The sequence below is a fragment of the Coffea arabica genome, chromosome 10c (genome assembly GCF_036785885.1).
Source record: "Coffea arabica cultivar ET-39 chromosome 10c, Coffea Arabica ET-39 HiFi, whole genome shotgun sequence".
NCBI classification, from domain to species: domain Eukaryota; kingdom Viridiplantae; phylum Streptophyta; class Magnoliopsida; order Gentianales; family Rubiaceae; genus Coffea; species Coffea arabica.
In genome coordinates this window covers 1,043,740-1,063,173 of record NC_092329.1, presented here as the reverse complement: position 1 = coordinate 1,063,173, position 19,434 = coordinate 1,043,740, and the positions used below count along the sequence as shown (strand labels likewise).

Below are 19,434 nucleotides of genomic sequence, written 5' to 3'. Positions count from 1 at the left end.
ATGTAAACTATAATTTGAGATTGATAAAAAAGGAAAACAAAACTATTAAAATGGGAGGGATGAAGTATTTTTTTTGGCAAAACACAGTTTCTCTCTTCCATTTTGTAATTTGGATGGTAAACTTAAACAAAATGTATGAGTCAATGGATTAATGCAGTCATTGAAGACAAAAACAACCTAATAATTCAAAGCATAAAAAAGTATTGTCTACTTTGCAATCAAAATTAATGTAATTTGAATGGTAAACTGAAACAAAAAGTATGAGTAAATGCTTTAATGCAGTCATTAAAGACAAAAACAACCTAATAATTCAAAATTGAATTGGAAGCTGAAAAATATCTCCATCCCAACTTCCAAATTAGGCTAAAAGTTGCGACAGAACATTATATGTAGATTTACAAAAAAAGAAAACAATAAAAAGCACCTAATTCTCTTTTTTTTTTTTGCAACGATAAGATTCTTATAACTTAAACTAGTCTAATTTAGAGGGGTAGGGGATTCAATATAAATAAAAACTACATCGAAAATGATCAACGAAAACCATCACATATTGTGCCAATTTTTGGTGATAGAAGGTTGGGCAGTGACCACTGGCCACAGGCACAGCGGCAAATTCAATTGCGTGCCATTGGTGTATCCTTATTATTCATGATGTCAAATCACTGTCAGATACATCTTCATCCTGTTTTTTTATTTTGTTTTGATTGCCTGCTTCCAAAGGGCTTGGAAATTGTCGAACACTAATTCTTTTAACAAGAAAAACAGTGTGTTTGGAAAAAGTATTATTTAAAATATTATTTAAAATAATTATTATAGTATTTGTTATGATGTAATATTTGCAAGATAAAAAATGATAACAAAGGGACTTAAAAATATGTTTGCAATGCAAGTGAAATATTTATTTGAAAAAAGCTATCCAGACAATGATTTAAAACCTTGTTTGGGTTGGAATTTTTCTCCAAAAAATTTTTTAGTTTTCTTTTAACATATTTTTTAATTATTTTTTTATCTTATGTACATCAAATTGTTACAGTATATTTTTTTTAACAAAAAATCTAAAAAATAGCAATCCAAATAGGCATTATTTATTTTTGTTTGAGCAATCTTTGAACTGGTCAACAATAAATCACAAAAAAAAAAGAAAAAGAAAAATTGCTCGTTTTGGATATTCAGTCGAATCAAAATGGTACCAAAACTTACTGGAAACTTCTACCAGTTCTTTGCCACCCAAAACTGCAATTAGACACAGCCATAAATTCTGCCTACCACATTGGTAAAATGACATGCACCTATTTGGTACCACAAAATTAATTTAGGTCCTATTTCGATTGCTAATTTTTGATTTTTTTAAATTTTTAAAAAATTATTTAACACATTTTTCAATCACCTTTTCACTTTATATACATCACATCTTTAAAAAGAATGACAGTAATTTTTTTTCGAAAAACTCTTTAGAAAATGTAATCCAAATAACCTCTCAATCTCTCTGCACTTTCGTTAAATACTTTATCTGTTAAAATTTATTTTGATTATGGATTCCAAATTCCCAATCAATATGGGCATCAACATTAATCCCGAAAAGAATATGCAATTCAATTTGTTCATCCATTTACATATCTTTTAAATTTTACAATATTAGTCTAAAAATCCGTGCTACGCAAGGTCATAAAGCGTATTATGAAAAAGAAATAAATAGTTTTGGGAATATATAACATACAGAAATTTAATAAATTAGTTTAACCTGCAAACAACTTTAACCTACTCTTTCCAGCTTCTCACTTCACAAATCCCACCCCTCCAATGCATAAAAAATTTTAAAAAAAATAATTTTTAGCTATCGTCTCCCTATTACAAACATGCATTACAAAAAAAAAAAAAAAAGAAAGAGAAAAAATTAGTATAATACATAGAACATGTCATATTAAATTGAAATGGATCTAAAACCAAATAATATTTGCTAAATGCCAATTAATTTCTCAACCATCATGTCCAACATTTAGAAAATTCAAAAACTATTTGCCAAAATGTTAATTTATTTCTCAATCAATATATCCATTACTTTTTGGCATAAAATCCATACAGTATTAGATTCTTTCAAGAATAATAAAAAAATAATTATCAAGGGTCCATTTTATATAATTTTAAAATTTCAAATTTCAAAATCTCTGTTTGTTTATTTGGATTAAAAATATTAAGTAGTACATGAAGTTACAATTTTCAACATGGCTTCTAACTAAAAAATCATTTTGCAATTTTTATATATATTGATTTTTGGATTGTGTGTTTTTGGAGAAAAGGAGTTTTAGGAGCCTTTTTGAAAGGTCTAGAATAAAATCTGTATGAAAATTGATAGATGTATATAGATACATATGATAATATGTAAACTCTTTTCCAGGCATTAGTGTAGATAATTTCATAATCAAAGAACACAAATAATACCTATAGAAACCAAAGAAGGATCTTGGAGATAAAGAAAAAATAATTCAATATAATTAGGGTAATACATAACCAAAAATATGTGTTGACCAGAAAATTCCTTTTTCCTCTCAAATATTAAAGTCACATGTATCATCAAATTATTATAATTTGAAATAATTTCAATTTTGAAATGATGAGAATATAGTCTACAATCAAGATTTTGAAATCAACTCATTACATTTTAGGAATTAAAATAAATAAAAAATATAGAATAAAAGGAATCCAAATAATTACAATTTTGAAATGATGAGAATGTTAGTCTACAGTCAAGATTTTGAATCCAACTCATTGCATTTTAAGAACTAAAATAAATAGAAAATCTACAAAAAAAAAAAAAAAAAAAAAGGAATTGAGAGTTTGGAGATCTGGGCTTTTAAGTGAAAAATCCTTCTTAGTGGAGTGCATTGATATAGAGCTGTAGGGTATTATAACGCAAAAATTGCGTTGCCACTCTCTCCCTTATCACACATTGACCCCGAATATTTCAAACAATTCCAAAATCCCTCCTTTTCTTCCACCTTTTTTCCGCACTCCGAAAGGAGCTTTCCTGAAAGGAAAAGACCCTCATTTTGGCTTTTCCTGCCCCCTCAACTCACCGGCCCCAATAAACCGTCTGGTCAAAATCTCCTCAAACTCCTATCTCCGCCCCACCACACCCCTCCTCCGCTAACAACCACAGCGCGCCTTGCATCCTGCAAAGTCAGCTCGGCGGAGGTCTTATAAAAGATGGAGTCAAAATTGGAGCTAATAAGATCAATTGAGTCAGCTTTGGGGGTGTCGTTGGGGGAAGATGGAAACCAAGTTCTGTTGGTCCTAACCACGTCGTTGGCGGCGATCGTGGGTTTATTAGTGTTTTTATGGAAGAGATCGAGTGATCGAAGTAAAGAAACGAAGCCGTTGGTGATTACCAAGTTGAACACTTCGGTCCCGGAGGAGGAAGAGGATGATGTGGATCCTAGTAAGGTTAAAGTTACGATTTTTTTTGGTACTCAGACTGGTACTGCTGAGGGCTTTGCTAAGGTATACTAGTAGAGATCTTTACTTTGATTTTTACTAGTATTTTGTCTTGTTAGAATAGTCAAAGATTGGATTTTTTTCCTTGAATTTTTGATTTGAAATGAGCATTGACTTTGAATTGGATGTGAAGTTTTGGCAGTTTGCTTTTGAATTTATGAGTTTGATTATTAAATATGAATGTGGAATCAGTGACAAGCTTATGCCTTCATTTCTGTTGTTTTGTGGCCATAAAATGAGGAATTAGCGCAGAGATCGTGCATGCTGGTCTCAAAAAAAAAAAAAGAATTTGTTGTGGTGAAGATTACTCTAGCCATTTATTCGTTAAGGAGATTAGTTTTGTTTCATTTACTGGTGAATGACAACAACAAAATGAATGTCTTCCTTTTGAGTGTTATTGTTTGAGAAAGTTGATTTTTAGTTTACTATTGTCAAAAGCGCTGGATCAGGAGATGTACAGAGTCTATCTTGTTTTATATACCTGAAGGCCAGCTGGATTTTTCATTTCTTTTTTTTTCTAGCTAATTTATAGTATATCAATTTTTGGCTACTTAACTTCGTTGCTGCTGGTTAATCGTCGGAAACGTTGGAAGGTTCGAACATTTTATTAGTCACTGGATGCAACATAAAAAAAGGTTTATAAATCTATCTTCTTCTTTTTTATTTTTTATTTTTCTTTATGCACATATTGTCCTTTTGGAGTACAGTAATTGCACCATGTATGTGACGATATGAGTTAGCCTTGCCTACTACCCTGCTTGCTTGACTAGTAAAGCAGAGAGCGCAAATAATAGATGCATGGCTATGTCATGTGGAACACATTATCCATCATATGATTTATCAACTGCATAAACTTTGTAGTACATGCATTTTTTTGCCTTGTGCTTGTTCAGGAATTTGTTCTAAGTATATTTACATTTCAAGTTAGTTCCTTTTGATTACGCCTTTTGTGTTTTTGGGTAGAACAGATAATACTCTGATTGCCTCTGAACAATTTTCGTGAATTTTTTGATAGGCATTGGGTGAAGAGATCAAGGCAAGATATGAGAAAGCAGTTGTTAAAGTTGTTGATTTGGTATGCTTGAGAAATTTTCTACTGTTATATGAAGGTAGCTTGTGATTTAAAGAGTATTGATTCATCACGTTCTTTGTTACTGGGAATAGGATGATTATGCTGCGGATGATGATCAGTATGAGGAAAAGCTGAAGAAAGAGACCTTGGCATTCTTCATGGTTGCAACGTAAGATATTTGCCTGTACTTCCTTTATTTATCTTCCATGTATTTTTAGCTGAAAGAAATGATTCTATAGATATTTTTTGCGTCTGAAAGTATGGTTGTGTTTGCAAATATATGAGCTTGAATAATTAACGTTGATCTTTTAGTTATGGAGATGGAGAGCCGACTGATAATGCTGCAAGATTTTACAAATGGTTTAGTGAGGTTGGTTGGAAGATCAAACTGAATTGGTTTTGATCATGTTAACTCGTGTATTTGCCTTGTGAAATACTTTTTGAATCATTTTGATAATTCTTTTTAGGGATTAAAAGACAGGGAGCCCTGGCTTCAACAACTTACCTATGGTGTGTTTGGTCTGGGTAACCGTCAGTATGAGCATTTCAATAAGGTAGATTGAAAACATATTCTTGTCTCATCTACTGGTCTTCCGTTTATTAACAGAAATTATGGTCTTGGTGAGTGTTAGTATGAGAGTTTCAATGAGGTACATTGAAAATATGTTCTTTTCGCAGATATTGGTCTTCTATTCATTAACAGTAAATTTTTTGACAGATCGGCAAGGTAATCGATGAACAACTAAGTGAACAAGGTAGATGGAAGTTTCTTGTCTCCAGAATACAGTCTGGTCATGCATTATTGTGTTATCTAACTTGTCACTAGCACAAGTTCTGATCTAGCTGATTTGGTCTGTTAATAAAGCTCCTTTCCTGATATTTTGGAAAATTATTCTTATTAGGGTAATCTCACTTTTAGAGTGATTTGATTATCAATCTAAGCAATTTCCAAATGTGTTAGTTAAAGGAACTTCTTCCATAAGTTTTTCTTGTATACACGATTATGTAGATCTTGGCTTCCATCATGCATCTCATATTCTTTTTATAAAATGTGAACCCTGGATTGACTCTCAACCTGCCTGCGCTATTTTGAGTTTAAGATCATTGCAAGGGCAGGATTTGCATGCTTCAGTTGACCATTTTGTTCTCAACGATGTTAACATTTAGTAGTAAGAAATTCATTCAAGAAGGAACCCTTTCAGAAACATGGGAGACCCAGAGAGAGAGAGAGAGAGAGGAATAAAAGAATAAAAGATGCATCCTTAGTCTAGGAAAGGAGCTTTTCTACAACAAGATGACAAGTATATAGCGGCCCCACAGTAGCCATCGGAAAGTGATTGAGGTGACATAAGTTAAGTAGCAGTGCAGAATAGCAATAAAAAGGCCTGCCACTAATAGAGGACCTCTTGTTGATTATGATCCAATATGGCTGGAAGGTATGAGATGTTGAAAATGTTGTGCTTTTACTGTAAACACTCCCTCTTTCTGACTCTCTCTCTCTCTCTCTCTCTCTCTCTATATGTGTGTGTGTGTGTGTGTGTAGTACCTAAAAGGATGGGTAGCAGCACTAAGTGATAGGGATTGATTGAAAAAGTTTGAAAGAGAATAGCTTTTAGGCTGTATGAAAGCCAAAGAGTGCTGATACAAATTTTAAATCGAAAATGAAAACTGCTGGCTGCAGTACATAAGATGTGTGCTTATAGGGCTCCAAGCACATTGTTGCCCCCTAAAGTGACAAAGCACCAAAATAACCTTAATGGGGCATATGCATAGCACATGTGCACCAGCTGCACAACAATTTCCAAAACTACTGCAACATATAGCAAAAAAGCATAACTAACAATATACTAAACAAAAACAAAATCCAAGATCTAACATGCTCCTGCATCACCCTTATCCCACCACCTCCTTTCATTTCGAAGGCTTATGGTTTGGGAATGGGAGATTCTTCACTTCCATGATGCTGCATATTTCTTTATACGTTTGTGTTTAGTGCACGATGATTTAGTTATATCTTTGATTGAACAGGTGCGAAACAGATTGTTCCACTTGGTCTTGGTGATGATGACCAATGTATCGAGGATGATTTTGCTGCCTGGTATGTTTTATTTTTCTGATTTCCAAATGTTCTTTAGTGATAGGTGTCCTACATTTTATGTTGCCTTTATGAATCTAGATTTTTGTGCAAATAATGGACTATTAAGAGCATTTTATCAGCTTCTCTAGTTGGGTTGACTCTGTAAGTGTCATTATGTTTAGGCGAGATCAACTTTGGCCTGAATTGGATCAGATACTTAGGAACGAGGATGATGCAAACTCTGCGTCTACCCCATATACTGCTGCAATTCTCGAGTATAGAGTAGTGTTTTATGATTCTGAGGACACATCTTACGAGGATAAGCAATTCAGCATGGCTAATGGGAACACCTCATATGATATTCATCATCCTTGCATGTATGTGATTAGTAATATTGCGATTCGTTCTCTTTGACCATTCTAATGGCTTACTGACCATTCTCACTGCCCCTACTCTAAAACCCCACTAAAATCTGCAGAGTTAATGTTGCTGTTCAAAGAGAGCTTCATACACCCGAATCTGATCGGTCATGCATCCACCTGGAATTTGATATATCTGGCACTGGCATCAAGTAAGAACCTCTCTGTTTTTTTTGGGGGGTGGGGTGGGGGTCTAAGTACGACTATTTTTTTCTGTTCATAATAGGGTTTAAGAAACGGAAAAGCTCGTACTAATGTTTTTCTTTTTATTAAATGTGGAAATGGAAAAGATAGGGAATGATATCTGCCTGAAATCTCTGTTCCCTTGAAAGATAATTAGGAAATTATATCGCCTTATCTTATCTCAGAAGATCTGATCATTTTTCCCAATAATACTAGTGCATGTTTTCCTGTAAATGATCATTATTTTCTTAACTTCCTTGAATCAGCTTTCTCTTCTTTTAGCTGATGGATTACCTGATTACAGCTTTTTGGGCTGATGGTGGATTGTAGAAGCCAAAGTTGATTCTTGACCATGGAACTTATTCTTAATTGCCCTTGACTTCTATAAAAGCCTGCCTATACTTCCATTTATCTGCTAATTTTCTTTTATGTACTCTCTATATGTTTAAATTCATCATGTAATTGTTACAGGCCAATCTTGTTCTCCTAATCATATACTTCTTTTACAGTTATGAAACTGGAGATCATGTGGGGGTTTATGCTGAAAACTGTGATGAAACTGTTGAAGAAGCAGCAAAACTGTTGGGCCAACCTTTAAGTGTACGATTTTCTATCCATGCTGACAAAGAAGATGGAACATCCCTTGGAGGCTCATTACCGCCTCCTTTTCCCGGTCCTTGCTTTCTTCGTACTGCCCTTGCTCGCTATGCTGATCTTTTGAATCCTCCTCGAAAGGTGTGCTTTTTTTTTTTTTTTTTTTTTGTAGAATGTAGATCGAGATCTTTTGTGAAAATTTTACTGTTTAACTTTTGACAGTTATAATTGCTAACTGTGGCCCTAATTTCTAAATTTTGAAAATTTACAGGCTGCTTTGGTCGCATTAGCTGCTCATGCAAGTGAACCTAGTGAAGCAGAAAGGCTAAAATTCTTATCATCACCTCAGGGGAAGGTGAACAAGTTCCTCCAATGTTGTTTCTTTTCCATTTGATCTTTGTTGCTTCGTTCACATTCTTTATTTCCCTTTATCATACTTTTGTTTTTTGACCTGCTTGACTATAAATAGCAAATTAGTAACTACTTATCGAATAGACTAATTCCTTACCTTGGTGAGTGCTTCTGCTTAGTATTGTGTTTCTAAATGGTGTGATTGGATTTCAGGATGAGTACTCCCAATGGGTTGTGGGGAGTCAGAGGAGTCTTCTTGAGGTAATGGCTGAGTTTCCCTCAGTGAAACCTCCACTTGGTGTATTTTTTGCAGCAATAGCCCCTCGTCTGCCACCTCGTTACTATTCGATCTCTTCTTCACCCAGGTGATTTTTACCCAATAATCATCTATGACAATAAAAATGGTGTGTAGCATGAATTGCAATCGACTAACAATTGGTTGATTTCATTAACTTGCTGCAGATTTGTTCCCAATAGAGTTCATGTGACCTGTGCCTTGGTTTATGGGCCAACTCCAACTGGCCGTATTCACAAAGGAGTATGTTCAACCTGGATGAAAGTAAGTTGAAAAGCTAAGGTGTATAATTGATATTTGTGATTTGTGCTTATAATATCTTCTGTAGCTCTTGGAGACGGCACGTTAATTTAAAACTTGATGCAGAATGCTGTTCCATTGGAGAGAAGCCAAGATTGCAGCAAGGCTCCTGTTTTTATTAGATCTTCCAATTTCAAGTTACCAGCTGATCCTTCAATTCCAATCATCATGGTGGGACCTGGCACTGGCTTGGCTCCATTTAGAGGATTTTTACAAGTAAGGATGACTTCCTTTTTTTGGATTTCTCCTGTTCCCATGAAAAGAAATCTTATGGTGCAGATGTCCATTACAGGAGAGATTGGTCTTGAAAGAAGAGGGCGCTCAGCTTGGTCCTGCTTTATTGTTCTTTGGCTGCAGAAATCGCAGGATGGTAATCATGACTATTCTATTTATTCTCTCAGTCTCACAAATTATTACATTATTCCATTGCTCGAGGTCTTCCTTAAAACACACTTTGCTTCCAGGACTTCATTTACGAGGATGAGCTAAATAATTTTGTTGACCAAGGTGTAATATCAAAGCTGATTGTTGCATTTTCTCGCGAGGGGCCACAGAAAGATTATGTGCAACATAAGATGATAGAGAAGGTTTGTCAATTCTTATCAGGTTTGCCTACGGTTATGAGTTGGAAGTTGCACTTTACTAACCACCAGCTTTTTTATTGGGCAGGCTGCCGAGTTTTGGAGTTTGATCTCCCAGAAGGGGCATCTTTATGTATGTGGGGATGCAAAGGGGATGGCAAGAGACGTGCATCGCACTTTGCATACCATTGTTCAGGAGCAGGTACGAAATTCTCTCTCTCTCTCTCTTGCCCCCCCCCCCCCCCCCCAAAAAAGAAAAAAGGGGGGGGGGGAATTCCCATGAGAAAGTTTTAACTGCTGTTGATTAAGGTTGATTGTTGGGCTTCTCTATTCTAACGTAAATTAGGTTGTTTTTTAGGCTGAGGCATTTCCCTGTGATACTGCCTACACTAAGTATAATATACATTACAGACTATTTTGTAGGAAGCTGTTTCGATGTTCTGTTGCATGTGATTTTTAATTTCCTAGTAGTGACATGATAAAGTAAAATGTCAATGCTATCAGAGTTATTTCTTTGCAATATTTGTATATACTTTTGCATTGGAAGCTTAACTTGGGTACATCTCTCTAAGAATGCATCCATGCAAACTGCCTTTCTGTTTTTTTAGGAAAAGGTCGATTCCACAGAAGCGGAGGCCATGGTGAAGAAACTACAAATGGACGGGAGGTATCTCAGGGACGTTTGGTGATGATATTTACTCGTGTACCAATTGTTTGCTTCATAGGCAGGACGCAATTCTTTTTTCTTCCATATTACAAGCTCGTTCTTTGCAGTTTTCTCGGTTGGTTTGGGTGCCAGAAGCTAGTGATGGACCAACACTCTAAACTGCAGCCGTGTATTCCTGGCTACATGAAAGTTTTGTCTGCTGGGTTGCAGGGTTTTCTGTTTGTATTGGACATACATAATATATGTGAATCTCTTGGTTAAATTCAACATTGATACGGAAAAACATCATACTAGGTAGCAGCAAGTCATGTGGAGGCCAAGTTGGTTGTAGTTGGGTTGCTTTGCATGGTTTTGTAATGTTAGTTATGTAAACAAAGTAAGAGTAAGAATAAAGCTGATAATTGGCACTTTGTTTAGACTAGGAGAGGATACAACGCAAATTGCCAACTATGCGTGCGTGTGTGTGTGTGTGTGTACGAACCATAAACTTGCCAATTTGTTAACCTATTTGACCGACAAGAAGTGGTAAAACAAGTTAATAGCGGATTTGCTGCTGGTAGCACCTGATGATCATGCCAATTCTTGAACTGAAGTAACGTTCCTGATGATCATGCCAATGAAGTAACGTTCGAGAAGTGGGAAACTTTTGGTTGGAGGTTCTGGTTCTGGAGAAAGTCACATTTTTGCATGTTTGATTTCGGGTTGGACTGGAGGAAACCAAGAAGATGAAGGACGTGAATTTATACTTGAAACAGCTGGACAAGATTTGGGCAAACAGTAACTGAATTGTGGTGATTTGGTGTTAATTTTAAGGGCTACAATAATGAACACGCTACGGTCTACGGTATAGCAGGAAAGAGGTCGCATTCCAACAAAGTCTGAAGAGATGCGTTCATGTCTCCTGATGAGTATCGCTCCAAGTTTGGTAATTGCGCAAATGGTCTTTTTGGTTTGCAGCTCAACTTCAACTAAGTTGATATGTGCATGCATAATCTTTTGTTTGCTCGTCATTACAGGCAGCTCGGAATGAGAATGTACATCGTGGAATATAAAAGGCTTGTTCTTGTTTAGGCTCATTCAGAAATTTTTTTTTTTTTTTTTTTTTTTTGGGGGTGGGAATTTGACATTCTGATTCTACTTTTGTATTTAGAGGTAAGATTTGTTTTAATAGAAGACGAAAAAGCTGAAAAGTAGAAGTAGAATGTATCTAACATTAGTATTTTGATTATGTTTGTATAGAGCTGTTAAACGAATCGAATTGTTCGGTAACTCGGTTCGTTTCGATATGTTAGTGTTCGTGAAAGACTCGTTCGAAACCTTTTGAAATAAATTCGAATGAATTTTTTTGTTCGATTAATAATTTCGCGAACACGAACATATTTGCGAGTTTTAACAAACGTTTGCGAACACAAGCATGTTCACAAGTTTTAATGAATGTTCACAAATATAGACATAATTATCATTTGACAAATTTTAGGATTAATTTTATGGCTAGACTATTATATTAGGAGGGTTTTATTTGTTATTTTTATGTTAATGTTAGTTATATAGTTAATGAATAATAGAATATAGTCACTTAGTACTTTAATTGTTTTTTAGAATGATTAAGGATTTGTATGGCATATTTAAGACTTAAAATAATTTGAATTCGAGCATTTCGAATATGTTCGCAAACGGCTCGTTTATGTTAAACGAGCCGAACATGAACTCGAACATGAACTTTGCTTAACGAATCGAATACGAACATAGGCCCTGTTTGGAACCTGAGTTTTTTGATAATTTGTCTAAAATTTTAACTGTAGTTCACTGTAGAAGTTTTTGAAAACATTTTTTAAGATGAAAAACTTTTTTTTTTTCTCTTTCTTTCTTTCCTTTTTCTTATCTTTCCTCTCTTCTTTTTCTTTTTCTTCCTTCCCCTCCCCCTTCCCTCCCCCGTCAGCTCTGTCTCGACATTGAAGAACCAGCAGATGGTCCAAATTTCCCTTCATCGCCCCATTAGCAACCTAGCACCCCCGAAACTTGACTCAGGGACTCAATTCGACTCAGCCCACAGGACCCCAACTCACCCACCTTCTGCAGTTGCCTATCCACCACAACATCTATCGGCTTGGCTGCAGAGAAGCAAGTGGGGCTGAACTATACCACTTTCCTCGGACCCATCCCGCCAAAGGGAATTCAGTAAGATTGAGGTCCATTGAATGTGACTGCTACAACTGCTCTGGTGCAAATCAAATTAGTATCGAGTCTTAAAGAGGAGGACGATGAGAGGTTCATGGTCGCGGCGGCAGAGGTAGCGGTGGCAGGAGTAGCAGCGGCGATGACACGGAAAATGAGAGTAAGAGGGTAAAGGTTTTGGAAAATCGAGAGAGAGAGACGGCTTATGTAACCACCAGCCGCCCACCACTAAGCTACTCAAGGGGTAGAAAAAAAAGAAGGTTGGAGGGTGGCCGGGAAGGGGAGGGGAGGGGGAGGAGCGGGGGAGAGGGGAGGGAAGGAGCGGGAAATGGAGAGAAAAAAAAGAAAAAAGAAAAGAAAGGGGTTGCAGATCGGTCAAAAGAGAAGAGGGAGAGGGAGAAAGGAAAAAAAAAAAAAAAAAGGAAGACTGACTCCGGAATATGTGATTGGCGCCGGAAGCAGCGGTGGAGGTGGTGGCCGGCGATGTAGGTGTGGTGGATCGGGGTAAGGGAGAAAGTTGAAGAAAAGAGAAAGTTTTTTGGGTATTAGATATTTCGAAGTGCATTGATTAAAAAATTTGATAAATTTTTCTGGGTTCTTGTAGTTAAAGTTGTTAAAAAACTAGTAGCTAAAAAACTTGGTAAAAAATTGAGGTTCCAAACAGGTCCATAGGTTTGAAGTTCGAAAATTAACGAACGAATTCGAACATTGTTCGAATCATTTAACGAATAAAGTTCAAACATAAGATACTAGATTCAATTCGACTCGTTTACATCTCTATGTTTGCATCGGTGAAACCAGCTTTGATTTCTTGAGCCCCAAACACGTACTACTCCTACTAGTACTAATATTCCACTACTACCACTACTAGACTGCTAGTACGAGTACAGTAGCAGACGAGTAGCAGTACCCAACTTCTGTCCGCTCACGCGCACGCCGTCAGTGCAGCCAGTCTCCCCTTCTCCCCCACGCTCTCGTGTCGTAAATTCCGGATGCGCGTGTCGTCCACGATCTTCAACTGTCTTTCACTTTCCTCTTCAGCTCCGTCCTCTCAGAAACGTCGTCGTCCAACGTAGCCTTCGTCTCCCTTACAACCCACCCCTTCCCCGGCCCCCAACAATTTCTCTGCTAAACCCTCCCTTTCCCTCTCTCTCACACACACTCTCTCTCTATCTGGGGTTTTGCCATAACCAAAATGGGGGAGAAATCAAAGAAGCCCAGAAAGAATTTCGTCACCGAAGAAGACTTTTCCACTCTCTTACAAAGGTCTCTACACATTATTCTTTTTCCCCAAAATCATTCCCCCCCCCCTTTTTTCTGGTTTTCCCTTACTGAGGTTTTTTTTTTCCCGGGTCGGGTGTTCTTGTTTGAAATTGGTGAATGAAGGTATACGGCGACGACGGTGCTTACGCTGCTGCAGGAGGTGGCGCAGGTGGAGGATTCTAAAATTGATTGGAATGTTTTGGTGAAAAAGTCGAAGACAGGAATTTCTAACCCGAGGGAGTACCAGATGCTTTGGCGGCATTTGGCTTATCGCGACGCTTTGCTTGATAGACTCGATGATGCTGCTGCTCAACCTCTGGTAAATTACCGCTGCTTTGGATTCAATTGAGGTCAATTAATTCGTAGCCCTGGATGTCTTGCGCTTAAGAAATTAGCAACACCCCCTCCCCCCCCCCCCCACACACACACAAAAAAACTTAAAAAAAAGTGACGAGGAATATGTATATTATTTCAGTCAATAGAGTCGAAGATGTTGCTTGACCTCTGTTGAGTTACGCACTTGTGTATGTGTTTATCTGTAGAGACGTAGTTACGTGTTCTAAAAGGTGTGTATTGTGGTGATTTAGGGAAAAGTGAGAAGTTTTTAGGCCTGCAGTGCTTTTCTTTTGTACGCTTGAGGGATGTACTTACTGTTTCTGTGCATGGACTGGGGTGTTGGTAGTGAGGGTGTGGTAAGATTTGATGATGCTTGCTTGGCAGGATGATGATAGTGATTTAGAATGTGACTTGGAAGCTTTTCCCGCGGTGAGTAATGAAGCTTTGGCAGAAGCTGCAGCTTGTGTGAAGGTAAAGTTGATGTATAATATTTTACCTGCATTTTTTTTACAGTTTTATGCTGAATGGTATGCTTGCATTGAATGGTACTCCAGGCGAATATTTAGCTAGATGGAGTATTTGCGTAATGTGTGGCCATTATGTTGGTAGTTTTGGCAGCTTTCAATGTAAAAGCTACTTTTCACTTTTTGCTTGTTAGCTGACTTGATTTAATTACATTTGGAACTTAGTAGAACAACGATTATTGGGACATAAATGTCCAAAATGGTAAGATTCAAAGAATTAAATGTGTGGCGTATATCTTGTATGGGATGATTTTAAGGTGCTTCAACACTGTACCTCGAAGGACTTCACTTTTAGGCTTTTTAAGATGGTACAAATTTTTGAAGCTTGAAAGCAGTTGCAAATTTGTTTTATCGATCTTGCCTACTGCTGCTTAAACTGCTTAGCTATTTTTTTGTTGAGACTGTATAGGAAAGGGAATGATTTGGTTGGTTGGTTACACTGATTGGATTCTTATTTGGCTAATACAATGGAGAAATTGGGTTGATGGTCTATGTATATATTTTTTATGTAGATGGATTTTTTTTTCTTGGTTTTTGCTGCTAAGATACACTCTATGATTGATTTCTAGTGCTTCGGAAAAGTTGTCGCATGTATTCACTTGTTTCACTACATTTTGATTATACACTCAAAGCTGTAACGCACATATTCACTTGTTTCACTACATTTCCATTGTACACTTTGCATAAATGCGTATGTGTCATTCTGTATATTTCTGATTGACTTTTGGTGAAAATTTGCCCTGCATAGGTATTAATTGCTTCTGGACCAAGCGATCCCAATGGCTTAACAGTTGAAGCTCCCTTAACTATTAATATTCCGAAAGGCCAGCCATCCAGAGCTCCTGAGAATTCACATTGTAATGTGTTTGCGCAAGGGACGAACATAACAGTTCCAGTTTCTGTACAGAAACCGTCACTGCCTTCTGTCGCAAGTGCTGAAGCATTGGATTCTAATGGAGCAGCTAATGCAAATTTGCCTCGAAGGAAAAGAAAAGCATGGACAGATGTTGAGGATCAGGAACTTATGGCTGCTGTGCGAAAGTTTGGTGAAGGAAATTGGGCAAATATCTTAAAAGGAGACTTTAAGAGTGATAGAACAGCCTCACAACTATCTCAGGTTCTTTATCTAATTTGCAAAGTTTCCTTGATGGTCCAAGTATGTTTTTATTTGTTTTAATCTTATGAGCCAGATATTCTTGGATGTAAGCATGGTGAAGGCTTATCTTCAATGATGCAAAAAATGTTCTTAAATCCTTACTAACAAAATGAAAGTTTTCTTGTTTGGGTTATATGACATAGTTAAGCTTGACTTTAAAAATTACGAGTAGCTTTAACTCGTTCAGAGGCAGAAGGACAAGTCTGCCCTTAGTTCAGAAGAGAGTCAGTTAACTGCACTCCTTTGGGCATTTAAGAGAATTGATATTTCTGGATGTTACTGGGGAATTAACTTAAATACATGCACAGAGAAAAATCAGTAAGAGTGGCTGCTCTATTTAATAAAATTCCGAAAGAAGAATATCCTTCTGTATAAAGATTCATCTGAATTTTCAGAAATCTGATGAAGCATGGTTTACATAGGATTTTCACGAGTTGTATCAGGAAGACAATCAAATTGGTGAAACTTTTCAGATGTTTTATTTATCATGTGTGTGAGAATTTTTGAGATACCGGATCTAGTATAATTTTCTGGAACCCTATCAGACTAGTTAGTTGTTTTGAGGGTTGGTGATAAAGATACACAGCTAGGTCTGTTTGCTGCCGTATATCTGTTCTTTTCCGTTTTTCTTTTTTGTTTTCCTTTTTCATGTTTCCTGATAGGTGTTCCTTTTACCATATTGCTACATGATGGCTGGTCAGGGCTTCCAGGAATGTTGGGATTTGGCTTTAATATGAGATATTTTTAATTTGCATGGCAAACCTTTTAATAGACTGTTAGTGTAATTATACAAGACATAACTTGTAGGAAGCCTTCAGTAAGGTGACATTTTGTATTCTTTTGGAGTTTTACTCCTGTGGAGAATGAAAACTGTGGAAAGTAAGGTATAAGAAAATGAATAAACAGGTTAGAGGATTTTGCAAAATTTCTGATGCAAACATTGCTTTGTTTAAGGTCAACTTTTTAGGAAATGATTTCATTCAGGATAATAAATTGAAGCTAGTAGGATACGTTTCAGCCCCCATGATGGAATCTACAGTTTTGTCTGAGCAGGTCATAGCAAACTTGATGATCAAGACGCATCAACAGTTGACTTGCATCATCTTCATTACATGGTTTCACTAAGATATTTTAGTGAAGGAATCCCTTGTTATCTAGTATGGTTAGGATGCCTGGATTTTGTCCAGGTCTCCCGGGTTCAATTCCCGGCAACGGAATAGGTATTTAGAAGTTTAACTGTGCGGATGGATATACACATTGCACTCGTATTACATAAATGCAGTTTGTGAATACTCGGTGAAGAGAAGACCTAGTCACATGGTCCAAACTTATGCAAATTAATAAAATGTGTCTGATCATGTAAACAACTTTTACTATTAGTTCTCTGCATTGTTACTGGTCTACATATTCAGTTAGTCTAATTTCTTGGTCATGAATATGTGCAGAGGTGGGCTATTATCAAGAAACGAAAGGGTAATGTGACTCTAGGAACAGGCTCACAGCTTTCAGAGGTTCAGCTGGCTGCCCGTCGTGCTGTGTCACTGGCTCTTAATATGCCTATGGGGGATACCTTGAAATCATCTCCTTCGATTTCATCAGGTAGTTATATCTGTGTGTGCACGTGTGTGGAAAATTATGACAAAAGAAAATTTCTTGAACTTGATCCAAAGATAGTTTATGTTTTTTGTGCTTACATTCATGGTGAATATTGAGTATAGATTTGAGTGTAAAGTAGATGGGATGGAGACGGGGGTAAATCAAAGATGATATTGGTTTGTCAACTGTAAGTGGTATGTTTAATGGTCAATTTCAAACCAGTGCGTGAAGTTACACAAAAGCCTTTAGCTAATACTTGCTTCCCATAATTTGGGAAACAAGACACCTTTAGATCAAATGAGCTCTTCAACCTATTCTGCAAATGCTAAGGCTTTTCTATGATTTGGTTATAAAGTTGCTTTAACCTGCCAAAAATTAGACAGATACAATTAATGGTTCTTGATATTTTAAAGCCTATCTTCTTCCGTTTTTCTGTATCTTAACTCAAACGACATATATTCCATTGCACCTGACTTGTCAGTTGAGTGGCTGTTTGGGGATGACCGTTGTCAAGGTTCATTATGTGAATAATAGAGTAACAGGAGGTGAAATGCCTGCTGACATATTTGTTTGATATTTGCAAAACTCTTTTAACACAAACAAAGAGCAAACCATTGGATGAGAAATGTGTTGAGCATCTTACATTTTCAGTTGCAAAGGTGCCCAACGGTTTGGAAGATGGTAGGAATAGCATTATGCTTTTCTTTTTTGAACTTTTTAATCAGTTAAATTCAACAGATCATCATCACAGTTACACCCAGTATGTCTTCATCAACTTTTGCAAAGCTTTCACTAGTTTCTGGTTGAAATTGGATGGCAGGGACGAATACAAATGTTGCACACAGCAAACTTGGACCACCTCATTCTAATGAAACTCCATCCATTGTCGCACCATTGCAACATGATTCTGTGTCAACTGCAGGGCATCAAATTGGATCATCAAAATCTCGAGTTACAACCAAGAAACCTTCTACAAAATCTACTATTAGTCCGGATTCAATGGTTAAAGCGGCAGCAGTAGCTGCTGGAGCCCGGATTGCTACCCCTTCAGATGCTGCAACACTACTCAAGGCTGCACAATCTAAGAATGCTGTCCATATCATGCCCGGAGGTTCTGTGCTCAAATCGTCCATGGCAGGCAATGCAAATTCATTGCCCAGCAATGTGCACTTCATCCGCACTGGCCTGGCTTCAAAACCACTTTCCACTTACTCAACAGCTGCAGTAAGTTCCTCACAAAATGGTGGAACTCAGCAAGTCCTAGGCACATCTTCAAAACCTGCAATACCTCTAAATCAACCCAACTCAGCTGGCACTGCTCAAGAATTAAGTGCACCGTCTGAAGTAACAAGTGTTGCCGTGCCTGGCCCTGTTTCAAGGCTCGAGTCAAAAATTGTTGAGGATTTTGGTACCTTTATGTGCAATTCTGAAAAAGACCTTCTTAAAGAAAATCAAGCTGGTTTCAAATGTGACGGGTCCAATGAACAAATGAAAGGAGATCTGACTGCTGTTTCTGTTGATACTAAACCAAATCAAGTCCAAGAGGATCAGGGTGCTTCAGAGAATTTATGTAGTGATCAGGCTGAGGGAGGTCAAGCATCTGTTATGGGCGAAATATTGAAAGAGCATGCCAGTGGTGATGAGGTCTCTGCTTCAGCCAATGCTCTTAACAAAAAAGCAGGAGATCTGATTGATTCACAAAGCTCTAGTATGGCAGCTAGCAATGGTCATCTTAGTCCAACTGACAACCAGGCCTCAACCACATTTGACAGCATAAGTAAGGATGATGTGATGGGTATGCCAGTTAAATGCATCAGTGATAAACCCGTCAAGGAAATGTTTGAGAATAACATGGCAAAGAGAGAAGAGGGCTTAATCATGGATTTGGATGGAAATGATGGACAAGCAAATTTAAAGCAACGAGAAGCTTTTAGAATGGGGCGAAGTGAAAAATAGCTTGCTCGCCTGAATTAATTACTTGTGGAATGACTGTTGGCCGATGTTATTATTCCTCTCTCCCCACCTTTCTGAATTGTATGTAATTTTGCAGGAAGCAGTTACTGTCAGGTTAGATAGAAAAAGCTTGTGAATTCATGACTTCTGGTATCTTTTCATCTGTGAATAGTGGAGCCCTCTTTGATTAGTTTGTAAATAAGTTGAAGGCGTTCTGACATAAGTAGGGTATATTTCGTTTCATCAATTTCTTATATTGGAGGAAATGTTTGATCTCCCCTTTCCTCAGATCAAGCTTGGGCTTGACTCAGTTACTCTATGCCTCTTTTGACTTCTGCAGTTGTACCCTATTAATTTCGTTTTCACTTTTCAATTAGATGGTTCTGCTAGTGCTATTCTT

General features: G+C 37.1%; 2 protein-coding genes across 2 annotated transcripts; both read left to right on the top strand.

The window, feature by feature from the left end:
- Window positions 1-2,881: 2,881 nt before the first annotated feature.
- On the top strand, window positions 2,882-10,447 carry LOC113714485 (NADPH--cytochrome P450 reductase-like). Its single transcript, XM_072068285.1, has 18 exons — window positions 2,882-3,498; window positions 4,508-4,567; window positions 4,657-4,733; window positions 4,877-4,934; window positions 5,032-5,118; window positions 5,283-5,319; window positions 6,593-6,662; window positions 6,824-7,018; window positions 7,120-7,212; window positions 7,753-7,978; window positions 8,109-8,192; window positions 8,402-8,553; window positions 8,651-8,747; window positions 8,850-8,999; window positions 9,076-9,153; window positions 9,248-9,370; window positions 9,453-9,566; window positions 9,973-10,447. The coding sequence occupies exons 1-18, from the start codon at window positions 3,205-3,207 to the stop codon at window positions 10,051-10,053; spliced, it is 2,076 nt and encodes a 691-aa protein (XP_071924386.1). The 5' UTR covers window positions 2,882-3,204; the 3' UTR covers window positions 10,054-10,447.
- Window positions 10,448-11,933: 1,486 nt separating this feature from the next.
- On the top strand, window positions 11,934-19,309 carry LOC113714869 (uncharacterized). Its single transcript, XM_027238994.2, has 6 exons — window positions 11,934-13,472; window positions 13,593-13,788; window positions 14,190-14,276; window positions 15,078-15,446; window positions 16,931-17,084; window positions 17,902-19,309. Exons 1-6 carry the CDS (start codon window positions 13,402-13,404, stop codon window positions 19,035-19,037), a joined length of 2,013 nt encoding a protein of 670 aa, XP_027094795.2. The 5' UTR covers window positions 11,934-13,401; the 3' UTR covers window positions 19,038-19,309.
- Window positions 19,310-19,434: the final 125 nt, after the last annotated feature.

Excerpts from the sequence above, each read along its gene's own strand:
- LOC113714485 (XM_072068285.1), top strand. The coding sequence starts at position 3,205 with ATGGAGTCAAAATTGGAGCTAATAAGATCAATTGAGTCAGCTTTGGGG. Across the intron at positions 7,213-7,752 it reads ATATCTGGCACTGGCATCAA|TTATGAAACTGGAGATCATG; the intron begins GTAAGAACCTCT and ends CTTCTTTTACAG. Across the intron at positions 8,748-8,849 it reads TATGTTCAACCTGGATGAAA|AATGCTGTTCCATTGGAGAG; the intron begins GTAAGTTGAAAA and ends AACTTGATGCAG.
- LOC113714869 (XM_027238994.2), top strand. The coding sequence starts at position 13,402 with ATGGGGGAGAAATCAAAGAAGCCCAGAAAGAATTTCGTCACCGAAGAA. Across the intron at positions 13,473-13,592 it reads TTTTCCACTCTCTTACAAAG|GTATACGGCGACGACGGTGC; the intron begins GTCTCTACACAT and ends TGGTGAATGAAG. Across the intron at positions 13,789-14,189 it reads ATGCTGCTGCTCAACCTCTG|GATGATGATAGTGATTTAGA; the intron begins GTAAATTACCGC and ends CTTGCTTGGCAG.